Consider the following 23,473-nt stretch of genomic DNA (forward strand, 5'->3'; position numbering starts at 1 on the left):
TTTCAAGGACAGATCCCAATGAAATGAAAGGTCACTTACAAGTTTAAATTCACCAGGAACCCAGGCAAGGTCAAAGACAGCATTCCAGTGAGCCATCCATTCTAAATGAAAAAAAAAATGGTAAATGTGAAATGTATAGCCTGTGTTCTATGGTAGCCATAGCAATAGTAGTTTAAATACCCTGAAAACTATAGTGAAAGATCAATGGTCAGTACCCTATGGTCCATGGGCCAAAAAGAACTTGTGGACTCACAGACATTACACATTCCCTTCATTATCACACATAAGAACAACAATCTGATGTCCAATTTCTTTCCAATTAGTTGGCTAATAATAGTCTCTGAAACACACTGTAGTTCAAAAATCTTCACAATACTCTCTGAATGAAGTAGAGTTCACTTTGACATTCTAGGTCTTGCATGCTTTGGCTTCTATCTGTTGAAAAGCTTCTCTCTTACTGTTCTCCATACATCTTATTCCAGCCCAACTGGATCACCTCCTATTTTCCTTTTTATGTCCTGGGCTTTCCCATCTCTAAGACTTTGCTTTTTCCTCCACCTGTAGTGCACTCCTCCATTTCCACTAGTCTAAATATCACAGTTCAACCCCAATGTCCCATTCTTCATGAAAAATTTCCTGGCCTGCTTATGTATTTCTATTATTCATAATCTTTTGTTTTATTTTAGTTATTTCAACACTACACTTACTGGTTCCAAAGTATTAAGTTTTTAAGGTCAGAGGAACTTTATACACGGAAAATACTCAATTTTTAAAGCATTGTTAAACCACATTGTTCAAAGATTTAACTTTTTAAAAATTAACTATTTTTGACTTTAAGATGTATTTTTTCTTAACTTCTGTAAAGGTCTTGCCATAGTTAACTGTTATTGTCAATGATAGTCTGTTTACTTTCATCCTGGTCCCCACATTAACATAATGAGAAATTAATATAATTGGGAATATAGTCCAGCAGCAATTTACTTGAAGTTTTATTAATTAAAAATAATGTTAAAACAAAAATTATAGACCTAGGCTTACCTTTGAAGCACTTCTTTCTGCTAGTTTGTGATTCTGTGTTATATAATCTAACAAAGCCTTCCTCATTGGCAACTGCTAATATATGTTCCATATTGGGAGCTAAATAAGAAATAGAGTACAAAAAGATTAACACAAAAAACAAGTGTGTATAAAGGTATTAAATGCCTCAAACCACTAAAATTATCTTTAGATAATCCCTTACTTACAGAAGGGCTAACTCAAGAGCAGTAATAAACAAGAGTACTGCCTAAAGGCAAATAAAGGCAATAAAATGATATAGGCCACCAGCAGACTGAGTCTATTAGTTTTAAATTTTGTTTTCACAACCTCTTATCTCTCCTTTTACTCTACTAAGAGTGGGAACAAGTACTCCTATTCCTTGTATATATTCTCCAATGAATCACAGAAAGATACATATTCAATAGATCAAAAGAGGCCTCTACTGGGTAAAATCACTTCCATGGTGGTTAAACCTTTGCAACCCTTAAAAGTTCTATGTTTTAGAAGAATTATATAATTATGCTAATTATATAGAAATCTTTCATAAATCAGAATTTATGCAGTTATGCTTATTACATATAGTATTTCATAAATCAGAAGAGACTAGCTTTTGGAAAATTCTAACATGTACCTAACTTACTTTTCTTTGAAGGGGAAAAGTTCCAATGTATTTTCCCTCTAGGCAGGAAATATATTATTTCTGTCCAAGCTTAGTCTAGATAGTAATTCTCTTACCAGAAGAGAAGGTACATCCAAAAGGAGGAACTGGGACTCCTGTTTCTCCATAAGAAGTGTGTTCATCATGACAGCTGCATTGATAACCAGTTAGAAGGGACTGTAGAGGGTAGTGTGAAGACCACCCTAAAACAAGAAAATTCCTTGTAGAACTCCAGTATAACATACATTTTACTACTTTTAACAAATGCAGAGATAAATGTTTGTTCTTAAAAAGCCTTATATATTTAACATAGATCCATTCACTACACTTGGTGTTCCAGAATACCTACTTTCTAATATTTTCTTAAGACATCCTCAGAAGTCAAAGTGCACTCCCAATTTCTGGCCAGGTAAAGCTTTGGGCTTACCATCTTTAATGGTACATTAAGATTAGATGGAACAAGCGGCCTTTGTATATTAAAAAGTTCTTGCCCCCCTTCCCAACAGAGACAACCACAAAATTTAAATGCCTCAAACCATTAAAGCATTACCATTAAAACAGCTAATTCCCTTCGATGAAAATTTTACTGTTTTTGAAGTCTCTAAATCAACATTACTACAAAGCTCTCAAGTTACTAGCAACCATAATGTATATATCTATATATCTATATAGATGTGTGCTCAAAAAGTTAAATAACACGTTGATGTGCCCATTATAGCCAGTAACATATTCACTTACTAAGTAGTTTTAATTCCTTTCTCCTTATAGTGCTTGAAATTCTAGGATTCTAAAATATTAACAGAAACAAGCCATGATATCTTCAAGTATTTAAGAGCAATTTTAAAGGAAAGTATTACACTATGTACCTACCCCTAGAGGATATTCAGTTATCCCTGGTTAGTAGTGGGGTTAGAAAAGCCTTTAGAGAAGATCTTGAAAGATGAGCAAATTTTCATTGTATTTAGTACAAAGAGCAAGAAATTCAGGGTGGAAGGAAAGTTACTCTGTTAGGTCAGAGACCTAATGTGCATGGAGGTCCTAAATAGTAAACAATCTTGTTTTTGTAATATTAACATGTAGGTCAACACATGTTAAATATACACAGGTTGAGTACTCCTTATCTAAAATGCTTGGGACCAAGAATGTTTCAGATTTCAGAGATTTTTAGATTTGGGAATATTTGTAGAGATTTTGCCATTTGAACTTCCCTTATCTGAAAATGAGAAACCTGAAACTATTTAAGCATCATATTTATACTCAAAAACTTTAAATTTTAGTGCATTTCCGAGTTTAGATTTTTGGATTAAGGATGCTCAACCTGTGAAAGAAACATTCATCCAACAAATAATTGCTGAAAACAAGTTGTTCATGAAGCATCTGAAGAAACAATGAGTTCACAATTTCTTGAGTTTTGTCTAAATAATTAACAAATTCACATTTTAGGCTACTTTCAATTCTTACTTTTCATCAAAAGTACTGTTTTACAAGACATTTTAGCCTGAAAGAATCTCAAACAAATCTAGATAGTCAGAGATAATCTGAAAAAAATTAGTAAAAAGAAGGCAAAGAAATTTAATTCAGATTTAATAATTATTCCTGAGTGGCATTACCCTATAATTTCACTGTAAACAAGTTGCTAAAGACTACTAAAAGAATGATGCAATAATCATGTATGTTGAGTTCACAAATTTCTTTCTGACAGAATAAATGTAAAAACAAGACCTCTGTTCTCAGAATATGTAAATCTACACATGTGGTGTGGGATTTAAAAACTGTCTAATGAATGCAATACAAAAAAATCAAAAAAAGAATCTTGAACAATTAGAGGTAAAGATAATATGTTTAGAAAACTTAAATTTTTTAAGTGTTCAGTGACTCCTTAACTTTGACTCATTGCCTACAACTAATATGAAACAGATGAATAGTCTAAAGTGACTTAACTGGGGGGGGGGGGGGTCCTGTCTACTCCTTTTAATTCCCTACAACACACACTTCATTGTTAAGCCCCTTTCAACTACTTTTGGATCTTTATTGTGCTATGAATATGAACCTGTAATGCCCCACAACACTCATTTGGAAAAGACTATTATTTCCTCAACATATAGCTTAGGGCCTTAAGGTTCCATGCAGATTTCCCAAAGAGCATACAAGGACATGAGAATTTTCAGAGAATTAGTTTCCAGATTCTCTCTCTGCATTTCTAAAACTCATCTGCCTGAGAAGGTTGAGGTGCTCCTTTTCCCCTGTAACTTCATTCATTTTTCCAAAAGAAAGGCATTCGAGCCCCAACCTTAAACCTTGCATTGACATGAAGTATAAAAGCTTCTGGGTGTCCATTAAATATTTTTAAATAAATACAATTTTTCCCGCTGGGGTCCCAATCAAAAAGACAATCAGATAATTCCTTTAATAAAATGTACATTCAACAAAATTTGACTTTTTTGCTTGATATTATTTATGAAAATCAGTTCTTTATATTGTTTCTATCAATTGCACACTACTATGATGACAATGCAGTCCAAGAGACTTTCAGCAGTTGGAGTTCCATGAGCACAGAAAACATCAACTTACTTTTTTTTCTTTTTTTTGACACAGAGAAGTATGATAAGGGGATCACTAAAAACTTTTCAAGCATACAATTAAATTACATTAGGATAAATTCTGTGGGAGAAATAAAATGAAAATAAGCTCCAGAGGAAAAAGTAACTATGCAGAATGTCTAACAATTACTTTGTTCATATTTTTAAAAATAGATGTTGTGATTGTCAGATCACTTTAGTACTCATATTCTCTTACACTTTAAAACAGTGATATAGCATTTTTACTTTAAGATGTCAATGTTCATATTATAGACAGAAATATTCTTTGCATGTTTAAACTGATAACAAAAACTTTTAGATACTGATTTAAAAATATCCAGAAGTAATCAGATTTCCATTTTTAAAGATTACAGGTAGCAACGTGGAGAACATACTGAAGAGAAAACTAAGAGGTCATTTAGGAGACTTCTTTTATAGTTTAGACAAGGTTATTAGAGCCCAGGCTAGGAAATAAAATGGTAGAGGAGACCCTGAGTATGATAAAGAGGCAGAAAACGGTGGGAATGAAGAGAAGATATTGGATTCAAGAGATTTTAAAGGATATGGTGAGGAAGATGAGGATCTTTAAATGACTCTCAGGTTTCTGGTAGGAATACTGGTTTAAAATAATAGGGCCACTCCCTAAAACAAGAAATATAGTAGGTTTGGGGGAAAAGTGATCAGTTTTGGGCATTTGAATATGAGATGTTTGTGGGACTGACCAACTGGTGAAGATGAACCTACATAATTTTTATAGAAATAAATCTAAAACACAGGAAATGGAAGGTTGTAGGTAGTAGTGGAAGAAGCCCCATTTGTGACTGTAATCATACATGGGAGTAGGGAGAAGAAAAGGGAAAAGGGTGGCATGCCAACATGAAATATACAAATTTCAGTGGGTAGCATATAATAAATTTCAGTGCCTGACAAATAACAACGAATATTTGTGAAGAGGAAAAGGGAGAAAAAGTAGACACGGTAGACTGGAGAATTAGGAGAAAATGTGTCACAAAACAGGCTGAATAGCTTTCCCCAAGTTACACAAATAGTAAGCAGTTCAAGTCCAAAGACAGTTCTTAACCAATGTACTGAGGACTACATGGCACAGAGGACTACACAGAGGACAGAAGTTATTTAAGCAAGGTCCTAGGAGAGACAGAAAGAGAAGCATTTAGAGTGGAATTACAAGTATTATCTAAGACGGAGGTACATAAGGATGGTATAAAGTTTTAGATTGGAAGCACGAAGTTGAAAGACTATTTCAGTCGCAGTTTCAACATCCTTTTCCTAGACCTACTTCTTAAGTATAAAAGTTCCCTTCTAAGATTCTTTTCTTTTCGCTTTCCACGTGGTTTTAAAGGGGAAGGAGGACCTCTGGACAGACCAGATCTTTAAATGAGTGAGATTTCATTCCTGTCCCTTTGGTCAGTATAATCAACACCTTTATCGGAAAGATTTACGTGGATGGCACCCAAACCTAAGCTCAAGCCTCTTGTTGCCAGGGCTCTAACTTAAGCCTCAATCTGCAGAATCAAGCTGGACTTCTACGTACTAATACGAGCATGAGTCCAACTCCCACCGCGCACGGAAGAACAAAATATTTAGATCCCGTGTTTGGCTCTCGGCTCTGGCATTGAAAAAAAATCTGGATTAGCGCACGCCACTCTATTAGCCGTGGTCTCTGGGGGATGCGGTTATGGGCATCGTCCACTCTACAGCTGGGAACGTGCACGGCCAGGTAGTAATGGTGGGAGAACCCGACCGTGACCGTGCGGCCAGCAGACGTCCGGCCCTCTCTGCTCGACGGAGTTCCTTAACGGCGGATCATGGACGCTGGACTGTTAGCAGCAAAGAGCAGGGATGGCTAAGGTTCTACAACAAACCAACCAAAGCCAGGCGACGATCTCCCGCGGCGGCGGGGAGCACGTCCCCCGCCCCCGAAGCACACACACAAATGCATGCGTTTTCTAGTTAACGCGCGATATTGACGTAAGCAGCGAGGGGCCGCGGAGCCCCGCTAACTCAACGTCCTTCCTTCCTTCGGCCTACACTACCATCCCAAAAGCCCGATTGCGATTAAAAGTGTCCGGAGGGAAACAAAGTACAACTTTCTTTCGCTATTTCTCCCTAACACTCATCCACTCTGGCCCTGGAGAACTCGGAGGCTGGGAATCTCCACTGGAGTCGGCCCAGATCGAGGTGGAGTGTTTCGGGGGCGGTGAATCCCGCCCGCAACGAGCAGCGGTTAAGACCGTTACTCACCATTTCTCAGGACGCCAAGCTGGGGCTGGCGGAGCACCGAATTGAAGAGCATCTGGACCAGAGGAACGACTCAGCTGAGGAAAAAGCCGTGAAAATGCCCTCGAGTTCACCAGAAATCGCAACTTGGGCCCCTCAAACCACCACCCGTTAATGCCTCCAACTCCCGCCACTGTAAGCCCCGGCCGCCAAACTCCGCGCCAAACTGACGTCACGCTCTCTGATTGGCTCCCGGCGCAGCGTCCGGGCGCCTCAGAGTCACTTCCCCCTTCGAATCCCCGCCTCCTTTTCTCCCAGCCGCGGGAACCTAGAGTTCAGGAGCTCCCTGAGCGCCTGCGCGGGGGGCCCGCAGAGGCGCCGGCGAACCGCGGGGTGAGCAGGGCGCATGCGTAACACGACTTGACAGAGCGCGGAGGGAAAATCCGCGAGAAGGCGGCGGGAGAAGATGGCGGTGCTGTGGCAGAGTTTGCAATCTTTCTGATTAGGCTAGTCGAGTAACTATTCGGGTCATGGCGTCAAACTCAACTAAGTCTTTTCTGGCAGATGCCGGCTATGGCGAACAGGAACTGGATGCTAACTCTGCTCTTATGGAATTGGACAAAGGTATTCGAAAGAGCGGGATGAGCGGGGGAAGTGGCGCCACCCTGTGGTGGTAGCTTCCGGAGAGACAGGGAAAGCGCATGCGCATAGTTTTGCTGGGCGGGGAGCGCTGGTGCTTTTGCAGGGGCTAGGGTTTGGGCTGCTTCGGGAGATTGCGGGAAAATTGCAGAATTGCGGGATTGGCCTTGCACCATCTAAACAAGTAGGGAACTTTGGTGAGGGCCTCTTTTGACCACGTGAGAGCACAGTTCCCAGATTTTCCACACAATGAGAGTGGCTGGTTTCTAAAAACACTAAGTTAAAATTGTGAAATTATTTTTTCGTACCTTTAGTTGCTGAACTATTTGTAACCTTCGGATTATAGCACAGGTTTTATTACGGCCGGGACCATCCGAAAAGCATGGTCCCTGCACCTTCACTGCAGACAAGTTCCAAGAGTTCTCTTTCCTTACCGGAGGTGCTTGGTGTGGTAGAGGGAGCTTTGGGTTTAGACTGAGTTGAATTCCAATTCTGTGATCATGGCCAAGTCACCCAGTTTCACCTACCCCAGTTTATCGTCTTCAAAATGGGTGCAGTACTACTGAACTGGCAATGATGTTGTAAATATTAAATGATAAAATGGTATGCAAAAGATGAATTTATTAAATGCTGAAGAGACATGCCTTCCTTTCTAGATATGAGTATGTGAGGCAAGGATGGCGGATATTAGTAAAGAATCAAGTATGAATATGACACCTTTGTTTCAGTATACTGAAGGGATTTTTATTGTATAGGGGAAACAACTAGTATACACTTAATTCTTGATTAATTATCGCCAATTTTTAATGAACTGAACTGGATCTGTCATTGAGCTACTTTACTTAGCTCTTTAACTTGCCTATTGAGTTTTTGTGGACTTTTTTGTTTTAACCTGTTAACATTTGTAGAGGTTTAGTCTAGGTAAGAGTTTCTCAGACTTTTAAAAAAGCATTTTAACTCCTTTTGATTGACATAAAAATGTCACAATACCCCATTGGGATATTCCTTTAGCAGCCACAATGTCTGTGCTACCCCATCCTTCTAAAGAGGTTGAGCTTTTCTTTTCTTAGCAAACCTATAGGTTTTTTCCTCCTAAAATAAAAAGTTTTATTAATTGCGTTTTAAAAGTATTATGTAATCTTTTCTTCTCCAAAGACATTTTCTGTCACTTTGGTTTAGCTGGGCTTCTCCATGCCAATAATAGGATAGTGGTTGTCAAATAGAAGTCAGGATGAGACACTGAAAAAAAAAAAGAAAAATTGGGAATTATTTAATTCCTATAAGTTTGCAGTTGTAATTAAAAAAAAAATCAGTACAATTTTTTCTTAAAGAAAAGTTGAAATAGAAATACTTCATATCTGTGAACCAGCCTAGGTGTCTATCCAGTGGATAACTAGATAAAAAAAATGTGGTATATATACACAATGGAGTTTTATTCAGCCATAAAGAAAAATGAAATTATGTCATTTGCAAGCAAATGGATGGAACTTAAGAACATTATATTAATCAAAATAAGCCAAACTTAGAAGATCAAGGGTCATTTCTTTTCTTTCTTGTCGAAGCTAGAGAGGAAAAAGGGAGAAAAAGGTGAAGTTGGGAATCTTGTGAAAATTGAAGAGGAATCTGTAGAGTAGAAGGAAAGGGAAAATACTGGGGAGTGATATTGTTCAAATTATATTGTGTACAAGTATGAATATGTAACAACAGATCCCACCATTACATACAACTATAATACACCAATAAAATATGTAAAAAAAGAAACACTTCATATGTGTAAGATGTAAATGCATGGTTACTGAGTGCTGAACTCTAAACCAGGCAGTGCTAAACACAGAGTGAGTGATCATGTTTAGTCCTCCCAGCAGTGCCCTGGGTATTTCACAGTTGAGTCTCAAATTCAAAAAGATAATTTTTATAAAAGAAAAACCAAAACTCTTGTTCTTTTTCACTTTACCTTTCCTGTACCTTTTAATAAAGCTGCTAGGAAATTAGGTTATAGAAATAACCAGTTTCATTAGAATATTTGTAATTTAGTGTTTCAAATATTGAGTCATTTCATTTTTTACCTGTTAAAGTGTTGACTGTTTGTGATCATGGGATCAAAAGACTGTAGTTCCAGCTTTCATCTAGTTTCAGAAGTTCTAGACAAGGGATTTCCCAGAGTGTTCTCCAAGGAATACTATTTCTGAAATATTGTAATAGGAGTCCTTTCTATTACAACCCCTACCCTCACACACATAACATTTGATGAGGCTTCATGCTGGGGATACAGCAGTTAATAAAACAAAACTCCTGATTTCATATAGCTTATGTTTTAGATTGAGGAAATGCACTGTAAACAAATACAGTGAGGATATTTTATGACAGTAGGTTTATTATAAAGGAAAATGAAACAAGTGAAGGGGGCCGAAGAAAACTAGTATGGGGTTGGAGTTGGTTTGCTATTTTATAAAGGGTAGTGAAGAAAGAACTCTTCAATCAAGTGAAGGAACATGTGCAAAGGCTAGGAGGCACAAGCCTGCTTTGCATACTATAGCATAGGGATAGGGTAGAAAGAACCAGAGGCTAATTCAGTTCATGTGAGGCAATACAAACTATTGAAAAGACTAGCTTTAATTTTAAGTGAGTCAGAAAACCATGGAGAATTTTTAACAGATGCATGGCATAATCTGACTTAGCTTTGGAAAGGATCAGTATGGCTACAGGTTGAGAATAAACTATGGACAGAAGTTGGGAGACAGGTGAGGAGGCATTGTAATAATTGAAGGAAAAGAAAAGTGTCTTAGACCAGGATGGTGACAGTAAGTTGTATGGAGTGCTGAGATTCTGGATGTATTTTGGGATTTGAGCCAACACTGTTAGCTAATGGATTGGATAAGGATTTAAGAATGAGTAGCCAAGCGGGGCTGGAGTTGTAGCTCAGTGGTAGAGTACTTGCCTAGCACGTGTGGGGCACAGGGTTCGATCCTCAGCACCACATAAAAATAAATAAAGGCACTGTGTCCGTATACAACTTAAAAAGAAAAAAAAAAGTAACCAAGAAGAGGCTTTTGATTTGAGCTGTTAGAAGGATGAATGCCACAGAGGGTAAAAATCATCAGTTTGGTACATGGTAAATTTAAGATAATGTTGTTTAAATATCCAAGTAGAAATATTGATAGGACTTAAGACATATGAAAGAACTCTTGAACTTCCTTTTTAAAGAAATATTTTGTGGCACTGGTGTACTTAGAAACAAAACTTGAGAAATGCTGCTATTGAAAACCTGTTATAGGCTGGATGTGGTGGTGCACGCCTGTAATCCCAGCTACCCAGGAGGCTGAGGCAGTAGAATCACAAGTTCAGGGCCAGCCTAGGCAACTTAGCCAGACCCTGTCTCCAAATAAAAAATAAAAGGCCTGGGGATATAGCTCAGTTATAGAGTGCTTATATAGCATGCTTGATACCCTGGGTTTAGTCCCTAGTGCTGCAAAAAAGGAAGTAAGCAAGCAAGCTTGTTATATATTTATAACTTGTTGCACTTTGTTATGAACCTTTGATGAGAGTAACAAGTTGTTTCTGATCTCTGTAGGAATGGATAGATGTTATTTGGAAGATGACTCAATTCATTCAGGGTGTAGTTGGTAAAACAGAAAAAGAATCATTTATATGATAGCCATTTATTCATTCAAAAAGTATTTACTGACCACCTGCATTGTGCTGAGCACTATACTTAATCTTAAGGCCATGTTAGTGAACAAGACTGCTTTAAGGACTTCACAGTCAAATGTGAAGAGACAGAGGGCTATTTTAAGTACTACCTTATTGAATAGGACAAGAAATTGGAATTTTATACCAAGTGCGGTGGGGAGACATTGAAAGATAAAAGTGATAGCCATACTTACTGAGCTTCTGTGATTGATACTTGTATCATGATCAAGTACAACTTATGTTTTTTGACACATTTCATAATATAGAATATCATACTACACATAAGGATTATAAAGGATGTATCTCACATAAATTAATTAGTGTAATTTTTCACTAATGTAACTTCATTAGTTAGTAAGCATTTTTAGATCAGCTGATGGGAAGTTTTCCCCATGATTTGGGACGATTATGCAAGATCAATTCCACCCTGGGGGACAAGGGGTCACTTTTTTTTTTTTTTTTTTCTTTTTTTGTTCTTGTTTTTTTTTCTTTTTGGTACTTGGGATTGAACCAGTGTTAAGGCTAAGTGGTGCTTTTTCCACTGAGTCACATTCCCAGCCCCCCACTTTTAATTTTTTTTTATTTTGAGACAGGACCTTACTAAGTTGTTGAGGCTGGCTTTGAACTTGTAATCCTTCTGCCTCAGCCTCCCAACCTGTGGGATTACAGGTGAGTACCACTGCACCCAATGAGGAGTCGCTGTTAAATGACACCACTCAGCCTGGATGAGGTGAAAGCAATAGGGAGAGGGTAGTGAGTCTCATTCCCTTTCTTGAAGCTGGTTCGCAGAGGGTGGGGTACTGGTGAGGTGCTGATGAATTTAAAGCTGTGTAAAAAGTGTGGTGCTCTGCTTAATGAAAAATTTAATTATGAGATGGAGAAGTGATACGAATTGGGACAACTATCTCTATACTCTGATTTCCCCCTTAGATGCCATCATCTCACCCATGTTCCAAAATATTGGAAGTCAATGTGGAAAAGACCACAGATTGCTATTATACTGTCCAAATTAACACAGATTCGATTAGGATTATGGTGAATAAAGATGAGACCTTTTTGTACTTTTCTCCATAACCCCTCCTGAAGAGAATGACCAGGTTGTTGGGTTTGTACCAGGTGACTAATTCCATGCCATAACTGATAGATTCAGAAGTGGACATGTGATTCTTGAGAATCTCTACTACCATACTAATTTTAGTCTGACAGTATAGGTAAGTGGACCTATAAAATCATGTAGAATTAAGTGCAGACTCTTAGCAAGTCAAAGCTGCATAAAAACCAGCATTAGGAACTATTCTCAAACCTGGTTTGTGCTCCCTTGAATGGGCTATGAACTAATCAGAAATCCAAGGCCTTTCTTTAGTTTTTACTAAAACTCATAGACTCACTTTTATGTATGTCAACATCTGCTGTCTTGTAGTTGACAGAGTGAGTTTTTAAATATTCCTACGAGTGGTATTCATAAACTAAAATTTGTTTAGGATTCTAAATCATTGTTATACACCTGTTGCACTGTATTGCACACATCTTACCATGTACACTTAACAATTTTTGAAAAATTGGGAAAGAATGCTTATTAATAAACATCATTAGTTGAGTTGACATCATTTCATTTGTTTATGCTTTTTAAATGTAAATTAAGGCTCTGCCATTATCTATTTATTAAGTTGTGGATTGTCAAGCTCCCTTACATGTGTGGTACATACTTGTGTTTGTATTTCTGCCTCCTCCCTAACACAAACACCTTTGTGTTTTTTAATGAATTATCTTAAGATGTGTATGTGTTGTGGTTATTTTGAATCATCATCATCATCTCTTAGGTAAAGCAACTATATGTTACAGACCCTCCTGAAATGTTCTTTATTGGTAATGGTTCATTAGTGGTACTCTATGCAGTAGATGTTAATCATGTTAGTGATTGCTTAGCATCTTTTGACCATTCCTGTGCTTGAGGAGTGTTCCACATCATGAGCCCTGTCTCACCAAGGTGGAAGCAAAAACTGTCTTCCTGCTTGACCCTTGAAAGAGTGCAGTGTCTGACCTAGCCTCTGCCAATTGGAGACGCCTCCATCAAGCTCTGATTTGCGAGTTATACAATAAGAGTTGAAGAGTATACTCACAGGTCCCTGTCCTGGCAGCAAGAGGGACTACAGTATTCTTAGTGTACAGTAATAGTAGTAATGTCTGTAATATTCCTGAATGACAGCAAAGCTAATTGTAGCATCTGGTGTTTCCTAGCAGTGCTAGGTGTCCTTGTCTAATCACTTTGTCAGTGTGGTATTGGTGTTCTTAGAAATTTAGCCTTAATTTTTGTTTATTAGTCTTGAAATAAACCCATTTTCTACTTATAAGTTAACTTCTGTGCAACTTGCACCTAAGAGCTACTGATACATACTACCTAGAAATTTGTGCTGTTTGAAACTTGATCAGAACTCCAAGTTCACCATAATTTGTTATTCTTCCTTAATTCCCTGGAATTTATCATCCCTCAGAATTCTGCCACTCTGGAATCACTAATTCAAATGTCCTATTTTTTTAATTTTAGTTTCCATCTTTCTGGTGCTTGCTAGAGATGTATTTTAGCATAATGGTTTAGTACCATGAGCTCCAGAGCCAGACTGCCAGGATTTGAATCTTAGCCATTTATTAGCTCTTTTTTAGGAAAGTTTTTTGCCTGTTTCTTCATCTTGAAAAAGAGGGAAATAATAGTGCCCAGCTTCTTTGATTTTAGTGAGACATTAATACTTGTAAACTGCTTAGTAGAACATCTGACACAAATAAGCAATTAGGATACATCGTCATTACTATGATAACTGCTTTGTTTTTTCCCAGTACTGGGGATTAAACCCAGGGCCTCACACATGCTAGGCAAGCACTCTGCCACTGGGCTACATCCCCAAACCTTTTAATTTTACCTTGAGTCAGAGTCTCACTATACTGCCCAGATTGGCCCTTGAACTTGGGATCCTCTTGCCTCAGCCTTCCAAGTAGCTGATATTACAGGAGTGTGCCACCAGGTGGGGCTTTAACTGGTATTTTGATCATTCTCTATTTTCATTCAGACCTCAATATATTACCTTTAACTTTTCCCCATACCTGTTTTCACCAGCATATATTTTTGTATTCTCTCTGATTAGCTACATTAACTTCCTTACTAGTTCTTTACATATTTACCCAAGGTTCCATTTTTACTAATGAGTGTCCAAAGGCGGCAAAAAATAGCTGGAGAAAATCATATAATAGGGTATGTGGCTGCCATCATAAATGATGTCACACCTAAACTGGCTTTCAGCACAGACCTGTAATACTGCAGGTCTATACTGTACTGTTTCTTTGGTCAAGACAACTCCCACCTTCAGTGAGATTTCAGGTGGTTTAACTTTTTTAAAAGTTTTTTAAAGTTAAAAAAGTTAAAGCCAGAAATCCGGGTTTTGTGTGAGATTTCATGTTTAAAACTTGACAGTGGGTTTAGAACCTTTAAAAATATGTGCTTGTACCCTTCCTAGGGCAGAACAGGAGCCTGGAAACTAATCTAGGAAGATCTGGGAGCTAGGTGTTCTGCATTTTCAGAGCTACTTCTCTTCTGTTTTGACTTCAGGATCTGGACCTACCTCAATAACTTTTGCTGCTGCTGCTTTTTCAGATTCCAGAGGCAAATCTCTAGTAAACTTATAATGTGGTATACTTACATGAACAATGTCGCTATACTTTTAATCTTTTAATCCAGTTGTGATTAATGTTTTTGGGAAGTAACTCCTTTAATAAATTAGAAGTAGTATTAAATATGTAATATTTAAATATTTAATAACTAATGCCTGATCTTTTCAAACCTTACCCAGAATGTCACTTAATTTTAACTTTAGTTAAACACATACATAGTCAGATTAAACCTGTGAGGTTCAGATTCAGCAGTCTGCTAGTTTTCTAACTCCACTATAATCATTGTGGGCAGGACAATCAAATAGGTTATCAGGTGGTGATGCTTTAGCTTGAGGATCCAGGTTCCTACTTTTTCAAAGCACGTAGATCGATGCCTTGGCCCACACCGCAGAGATCTGATAGGTTTGGAATGGAACCCTAGTAGAAGTATTATTGAAAAGCTTCACAAATGGTTTTGATCCAGAACCAGAGCTGAACCTAGTCTGGTAAAATAAATTTAGAATTATAACTGGTTTTAGTGCTCCCAAATGAATTTTGAACGAATGATTTAATTTACAAACAGTCTATTTAGTTCCCCCAGTCTACCTACATGTTACAGTGAATTAAGCACTATTTAACTCCAGGTTCTGAAAAGAAAAAAAAAAGTGATCTGTTTTCTTGGGAAAATAAATAAAATGTAGAAATAGCAATCATGTTCTCCCTCCTTAATCTTTTCTCTGGTATTAAACAGCATTCTTATGGTTAATGGTCCTGTGAGCAGAACATTCTTCTTTTGGGTCTGTTGTAGCAAGCAATAAAAATAAAGTTAATAATCTCTCTTAGACCAGGATGCAATTGTGCTAAACTCCTATTTTCCAGTGTTTGGCTTATCTGGAGTAGAAACTGTCCTAGAACAAGCAAAATGGGCACCATATTGCACTTACCTGGGATTGTTGCTAAATAATAGGACTTTCAAAAACCCTTCTTCCTTTTTGTTCACCTTAGCTCCTGTCCATCTATAGCTAGCCTGGCTTTGCATTTCATCTCTGCTAAGGCTGTTACATCAGACAGTAAGCAGGAGATTTACTGTTCTTTGGTTCATTTACACTAAAGGCCCTGAAGAATGATGGTCTTCTTTATCTTCTGTGTGGATGGGTACCAGGGATGGAACCCAGAGGAACTTAGAATCCTATACATGTTAGGCAAGCACTCTACCACTGAGCTGCATCTCCAGCCCTGTTTTTAGTTTAAGACAAGTTCTCCCTAAGTCACCCAGGTTAGCCTCAAACTTGTGATCCTCCTCCCTCAGCCCCAACTAATTGGGATTATAGGCCTGTGCCATCATGCCCTGCTTTCTTTATCTAAGAGAAATAAAATGACAATAGAGAAAATGGAACATTTCTCTGGCCACATTCAAAACTATCTTTGTTACATTTTAGATCACCCTTTTCAAAGAAAACATTATGCTCTGTGGTTCTGTTGTTCAAAAGATGGTCCAATATGATCATACGTTGTTGAGGAGCCTATTGTACATGGGCTGCTTTCTACCTCATCTTTTTTATATCCCTTGTTGCTTTACCAACAAGTTTGTATTCTTTGCATCTAATTCAACTACTGACAGTGAGAAAAGAAGGGAAGAAATCCAGTTACTGTAGATGTTGTCAAAACCCTCTTCTTCAGCACATGTACGTAAGCACAATTTGTTCTCTTATCCCCCACATCCTGTGTGATGTAACATTCTCATGGAGAACGTGATTACACTCTTTTTGTCCCAGCAAAGCCTATGTATTTGGAATTATTTCAAAGCTCTGTACAGATCCATCCATGTTGTTGCATGAATCAGTAATAGGTTCTTTTTTTAACTGAGTAGTAGTTTCATTATATGGACATATTGCAATTTGTTTATTCATTCATCAATTGGTAAACATTTGGATTGTTTTCAGTTTGGGGGTATTATGAACAGCCTCACCTCTATCCTCAGTCTTGCTCCTTCTTTTTCTTCCTTTCCCTTTTACTGCCTCGTGTGCCCCTTGACCCCTTCTTCATGTCAAGCCTTTAGAAAAGGCTTTAAGCTTCATGAGCCATTGCTAGCCACTTAGACCAGCCCCTTTGGCACTCTGTGGTAGGAAGAAGTTTCTCTGAACTCAATGGCACTTTTTTTGTGTATATGGGGGAAGGTAGCAGGTTAAGGAGGATCTGTTCTAAGCATCTCAATTAGAAGTCTGAATTAATTTTCTCACAAACGTTTTTAAGTATTAGGGGTACTATCAGTGTTGATTGCATTATTTTTTTTCCTATGAAAATATGTTTCAGGTACCAAATAATTAACATGAATGCATTTATATCACTCATTTGTAAACTGTAAAAATTGCCTGAGCACCTACTTTGTGGATGTCTTTTATATTAAAACATTGTGGCAATTAGGAAAAAGTGTTCAGATTCTCTTTGTTGTTTTCTAACAATAATCAAGGGTTCTGAGCTTATTCTTGGGTGCTTATTCCTTTTACAGATACAATTAGCATTTTGTGAATGGTAGAATACTTTAAAAAAAAAAATTGAAGTCATTTCTATTAAATCCTTCATGTCGAAGTATCCATAGTGAATTTTTTGAAGAATTGAATGTTAACTTTTTTTTGTTGGTTTAGTGTGTGTGCGCGTGTGTGTGTATGTGTGTTTTGCTTTTTTAAAATCAGGTTTATTGCCGGGTGTGGTGGTGCATGGCTATAATGCCAGGGAGGCTGAGGCAGGAGAATTGCGAGTTCAAAGCCAGCCACAGCAACTTAGCAAGGTCCTAAGCAACTCGATGAGACCCTGTCTCTAAATAAAATACAAAACAGGGCTGGGGATGTGGCTCAGTGATTAAGTTCCCCCTGGGTTCAATCCTTAGTACCAAACAACAGCAACAGAAAATTAGGTTTATTGAGGTATAATTTGTATATGATAAAAATCACTCTGTGTATACGGTCATGAAACCATGACCATAGTAAAGACATGGAACATTTTCTTCACCCCAAAAAACTTTCCCTGTGTCCTTTTACAGTTAATCTCCTTTCTACAGCTTTTTGGCTTTTCAGAATGTTTATCTAGCAATAGAATTAATGTTAAGTATGTAGTCTTGGACCTGCTTTCACTCAGCATAAAGATTTTTTATATTGTTCTATGTGGTAAAATGGAGATGATCCAAATATGATATCATGGGGGCTGGGGAGATAGCTCAGTTGGTAGAGTGCTTGCCTTGCAAGCACAAGGCCCTGGGTTCGATCCCCAGCACCCAAAAAAAAAAGAAAGAAAAAAAAATATGATATCATGAATCATGGGATTTATTGCTATACAAGGAGATTCCCCCCTTGTTTACATTGTTTAAAAAGGGAGGGAATAAGAAGAACAAGTCTCACAAGTGAGCACAGTGAGGGAGTACAGTACTCAAGTGGTAAGTTTTAATCTGAGTCCAGGTATTAAAGTCCAGTTGCTCAGTTAGGATGAAAGCAGGTCTCCATGATTGGGAAGTATAATTGAAGTTTGAGGCATTCTTTTTTGTTGTTGCTGGGAATGGAACCCAGAGCAAGCATGCTACCCATGAGCTATACCCCTAGCCCTGTGGCATGCCTTTCTACAAGAGATTCTTCAGAGAGGTTTGGCTAACACAGCGGAGATCCAGGATGCTAGCATGTAGTGTCAATGTTGGCTTGAGAGGATTTATCTCCAAAGCTGACAGAGTGGCCTTGCTGCAGCCTGAGCACTTGGTCTTTGGAAAACTAGTTGACAGAGAACAGTTCCATCACAGCCTAAACTGTCAAAACCTTAGGTTTATATGTGTTTTTTAATTTAGTAGTTAACTACATGTACTCACTATGGAACACTGTGTTGGTCAAACTGTTCAAATAGAATCAGACAGTAAATATGTAATCTTTTGGGTCTGTCGTTTTTCACTCAACATAATGATTTTGAGATTGTTTTATGTGGTTAAGAATATGTTTTACCAATAAAAGCAAAAAGAGAGAGAGAGAGAGAGAGAAAGGTAGAGAGATGTTTAAGATATGATTTCATGAATCACCAGCTCTGAACTTGATCATTAGTGGTTAACATCCCTTGTCTGTTGAGTGTGTTTACTGAGATTTGCCCTTGTTATTCACCCACTTTTAAAACATTGTGAACAGCAACAACAAAAATCTTTGTATGACAGTAAACTTTGTAACTTATGAAATCACAAGTTGACCTTCGATATGTCATTATTTTAACCACATAACTGAGACTCAGTCATACCTCTTAAAAGATATGTTGTAACATTCTCATGGGAAGGGGGAATTGCACTCCATGTGGTGATCCCAGTGAAGTATATGTCACTCAGCAAACTATGTGTTTGGAATCATTCTAGAAATGCCTAACAGATCTATCCACATTGTTGCATTACTCAGTAATTGGTTCCTTTTTTTATTGCTGAGTAGTAATTCATTGTATGGATATATTATTACTTGTTTATTTATTGACCAGTTGATGAACATTGAGATTGTTTCCAGTTGGGGTTATTATAAATAAAGCTGCTGTGAATATTTGTTTGCAGATCTTTGTGTGGACATGTTTTCATTTCACATGGGTAAATATCTAATAGGATTGCTGAGTATATAGTAAGTATATGTTTACCTTTATTTAGAAAGGGGCAGAGTGTTTTCCTTTTTTTTAATTGGTGCATTATAGTTGTAAATAATGGTAGGATTTGTTGTTACATATTTACATATGAACACAATTATGACAGTATAATTCGACCAGTATCATTCCCCAGTATTTACCCTTTTCCTTTCCTCCTCCCTCTCCTTGCTCCCTCTACTGATCTCCCTTCAATTTTCATGAGATACTTCCCCCCATCACTTTTTCCCTTTTCCTATGTAGCTTTCACATATGAAAGAAAACATACAATCATTGGCTTTCTGAGTTCGACTTATTTTGCTTAACATAATCTTCTCAAGTTACATCCATTTTCCTGCAAATGCCATAATTTCATTTTTCTTTATGACAGAGTAAAACTCCATTGTGTATATATGCTGTTTATTCTTTTTTCATTCAACCATTGATGGATACCTAGGCTGGTTCTGTAGTATGACTATCGTGTGTGTTACTATAGTATGCTGACTTTAATTCTTTAGGATAAATGCTAAGGAGTGATACAGCTGGATGAAATGGAAGTTCCATTTTTAGTCTTTTGAGGAACCTCCATATTGATTTCCATAGTAGTTTTACTAATTTACAGTCCCGCCAATAGTGTAAAAGTATTCCTTTTCAGTTGTTGGTGAACCTTTATTTATTTGCTTACATGTGGTGCTGAGAATTGAACCTACTGCCTCACACATGTTAGGCAAGGGCTCTACCACTGAGCTACAACCCCAGCCCAGTATTGTTTGTATTCTTGATGGCTACCATTCTAACTGGAGATAAAATCTCAGTGTAGTTTTGATTTGTGTATCCCTAATTGCTAATGGCATTGAATATTATTTGATATATTGGCTGAGGGTCAGATTGTTTTACAACTATATAGTTCTGCACTACCATCAGCAATGTGTAAGAGTTACAGTTGTTACAGTTGTTCCATATCCTCATTAGCATTTAGTATTGTCAGTGTTTTTTTGTTTTTTTTTTTTGTGGTGCTGGGGATTGAACCCAGGGCCTTGTGCTTGCAAGGTGAGCACTCTACCAACTGAGCTATATCCCCAGCCCTGTCAGTGTGTTTTTGAATTTTAATTTTTTTTTTTTTTTTTTTTGCCACTCCAGTAAGTGTAGAGTGGTATCTTGCTGTTGTTTTAAAGTTTCATTTCCTTAATGCCTAGTACTGTTGTACATCTGTTCGTGTGTTTTTTGTATTTGTCATCCATATTTCCTTCTCAATGGAATTTCTCTTCAAATCTTGCCCATTTAAAAATTGGATTGTCTTTTTATTGCATTATAACAACTATGAATGAAGTTATTTATCAGATAACTTTTTTATGAGATTAAATGTTTTATGGATATTTTCTTCCAGAATATGGTTTGTGTTTTCATTTTCTTACTAGTATCTTCTGAAGAGTAGAAATTTTAATTTTAGTGGAGTTCAGCTGTTGCTTTTTAATTCTATAGGTCATGCTTTTTGTGTTTTTATCTAAGAATTCTTTGCCTAACACAAGCTTACAAAGATTTCTCCTATTCTACACTTCGTAATTTTAGCTCATATTTAAATCTTACATCTTAGGTTCATTTTTTAGTTAATTTTTATATAGAGAGTAAGTTAAGGATTGGGGTTAATTTTTTTTTTTAAATTATGTTGGCACTCTTGTTAGATCATTGATTGGATTCCTTTCTTCTTTGTGATAAATGTTCCTTGAAGCACTAAATATCCCACAAACTGTACTTTCATTTTCATCCACCAACTGTACTTTCATTTTCATACAGTTCAAAATGCTTTTCTAATATTCCTTTTGATTTCTCCTTTCATCTTTGGGTTATTAGGGTGTGCATTGCTTAATTATCCAATATTCGGGCAGTTTCTAGATTTTCTCTCCTACTCTCTTAATTCCATTGTGGTCAGAGAACATAAATTCTGTGGTTTTAAATTATGTCCCTGAATAGTCTTAATTAACTACAAACTTTTAAAAAATTGTTTCTTTTTCATTATTATGTACTATTTTTATTTTTAAATGAGAAATGAGTTATGTTCTTTACCTAATTGTTAAGAATGATTATTACCTTACTGTATAATGAGTTGGCATTTGCTATTTTTTTGCCTTGCAGACACAGATTTTTAAGTTGTGCTCTCCTCTCATCTTTTTGGTAGGTCTAAGATCTGGCAAACTTGGTGAACAGTGTGAAGCAGTTGTTCGCTTTCCCAGGCTTTTTCAGAAGTATCCATTTCCTATTCTCATCAATTCTGCATTCCTAAAGTTAGCTGATGTTTTCAGAGTTGGGTAAGTCTTTTTAAAGCCTCAGTATTCTAAAGCACTTATTGTTCATATTTCTTTGTTTTGTGTTGTTTTCTTTTTTCCCTTTATGACTTCCACGTGGTTAGTTACCATTTTAATGGATTCATATTATAGTGCACTATACCTTGGTATGAGATTTAATGATATTTTTAGAAAAAACGAAGAGTATGATTCAGAGAGTATTTACTCCTTTAGGGACAAGACTAAATCAGATTAGGACAATCCTAATGTATTATTATATGTATATTTTGGAAAAAATGTGACTTTGTATAGATCATTTTGAGAAGTTTGTGTTTTAATTTAGTAACTTGTTTTATAATGTGAGATGCATATCTGTGAAGTTTCTGAAACATTTAAGCACTGAGTAAGTAGCCATTGCCTTTTTTTCTCTCCCCACCATTCCCTCTCCCACTTTGTTCTAATATTCTCCATGCACTCATGTGCTTATACACATAAGAAATCAGATTTGAAGGAAAAAAGAAGTTGTGGGATAAACCAGAGAGAAAGGAAGACCGACCATCTTACCTCTTGGCCTTAGTTATTATGTGACTGGGGAGATTTAGTTCAGTTCTAGTGCTTCTTCTTGTATCACTGCCATTTTGGTATCTTGCAGCAGGAAAACAGGCATATCTGTTTATGCTTGGTTTCCTTCTGAAGTACAGAATTTAGGTAACTCTTTTAATGGTAACACAAATAATGATAAGCTTGAAAAACATTTGCCTGCTACTGAAATTTAATATCATTCATGTTGCCTTAATCCCAAATTGAATATTATTTTCCTGAAGTAGTCTAAATTATATTATCTGATTTTCCTAGAAACAATTTTCTGAGACTGTGTGTTCTTAAAGTTACCCAGCAAAGTGAGAAGCATTTGGAGAAGATCCTAAATGTGGATGAATTTGTGAAGAGAATTTTCTCTGTGATTCATAGTAATGATCCCGTAGCAAGAGCCATCACACTCCGGTATGCTGTGTTGCAATAATCACTCACCATAAAATTAAACTGTAACTATATACCAAAAGGCAATATACTTACTTGTTTCATTTTAAATGTGAGAGATTTGTTTTAGGTTTTGACTAAGACTCAGTGCAAAAATGTGGTACTATCCTCATTTGAAATTCTTTCCAGTTAACATCTGTATTACTGTTTTGGTGGTAAATTGTTGCTTAACTTGTGTTTGAAACATTCCCCTATGTAGGTAGAAGTTCTGATCAAATAACTTGGTGAATTTAGTTTAGCCTTGCTTCCTTTTGAACTTTTTCCTTCTTGACCTTGTTTCCTGTTAGTTTTCTACATTCATCCTTGGTTATGTGTTATTACTCATTTTTGCATGTGATAATTTATGTTTGAACTTCTTGGCGAAAACTGAATATAACCACTGTAGTTTCTTTAAACTTTCCTTTTCTTTCTTGGCACTTTTGTTATTTTTACAGTTTTATTTTGTTTAAATTTCCTTTTGTAAACTTCATATCCTAGGTGAAACATAATTTCTTTTATATGTATAATTTTAGGGTCATATTTTGAAATTCATTTTCCTAAATTATAATTTTCATTTCTAACTTTTCCTGCCCAGACAATCCTCTTTTTGACAAGGAGGTCCACTTCTTCCTGAGTTTACTTTTTTCCACTTCAGGCATCAATTCTTCTTGTTCAGAATTAAGTGCTTTTGTCATTCCTTTTCTTTTGAGTGATTAAATTGAGCACTATGTGATTTTTAAAGTCAGTTAATTGTGTTTTTTAAAAATATTTTTTAGATGTTGATGGATCTTTATTATTTATATATGGTACTGAGAATCAAAGCCAGTGCCTAACACATACTAGGTAAGCACTCTACCACTTAGCCACACCCCAGCTCCCAGTTAATTGATTTTTATCTTTAAAAAAAGGTGTCCAGCTTAGCATGTGTGGATATGATGATCCTCAGTACTCCAAAAGAAAAAAAAAAACTTTCTGCAATGGAACAATTTCAGTTTAAGATGCCCTTACCCTTTGCAACTTAACCTATAGTAATTTTTCAATAAATTATTTTTAAAAGTTGGTGAATAGAT

The 23,473-nt window shown here is 36.7% G+C and overlaps 2 protein-coding genes across 2 annotated transcripts in view; one reads left to right on the forward strand and one right to left on the reverse strand.

Moving 5' to 3' along the window:
- DTL (denticleless E3 ubiquitin protein ligase homolog) overlaps positions 1-6,714 on the reverse strand; it is a 41,762-nt gene extending 35,048 nt beyond the window's left edge. The window contains exons 1-4 of the mRNA XM_079107131.1: positions 6,538-6,714; positions 1,774-1,899; positions 1,039-1,137; positions 40-101 (exon numbers count right to left, since the gene is read on the reverse strand). Of these exons, the coding sequence (XP_078963257.1) occupies positions 40-101; positions 1,039-1,137; positions 1,774-1,899; positions 6,538-6,589 (339 nt within the window). The 5' untranslated portion in view covers positions 6,590-6,714. The remainder of the gene's footprint in view (positions 1-39; positions 102-1,038; positions 1,138-1,773; positions 1,900-6,537) is intronic.
- Positions 6,715-6,906: 192 nt separating this feature from the next.
- The window catches only part of INTS7 (integrator complex subunit 7), a 74,073-nt gene continuing 57,506 nt past the window's right edge, over positions 6,907-23,473 (forward strand). The window contains 3 exon segments of the mRNA XM_079107505.1: positions 6,907-7,137; positions 21,281-21,410; positions 22,242-22,388. Coding sequence (XP_078963631.1) covers positions 7,044-7,137; positions 21,281-21,410; positions 22,242-22,388 — 371 coding nt within the window. The 5' untranslated portion in view covers positions 6,907-7,043.

The sequence above is a fragment of the Sciurus vulgaris genome (assembly GCF_902686455.1).
Source record: "Sciurus vulgaris genome assembly, chromosome: 12".
NCBI lineage: Eukaryota > Metazoa > Chordata > Mammalia > Rodentia > Sciuridae > Sciurus > Sciurus vulgaris.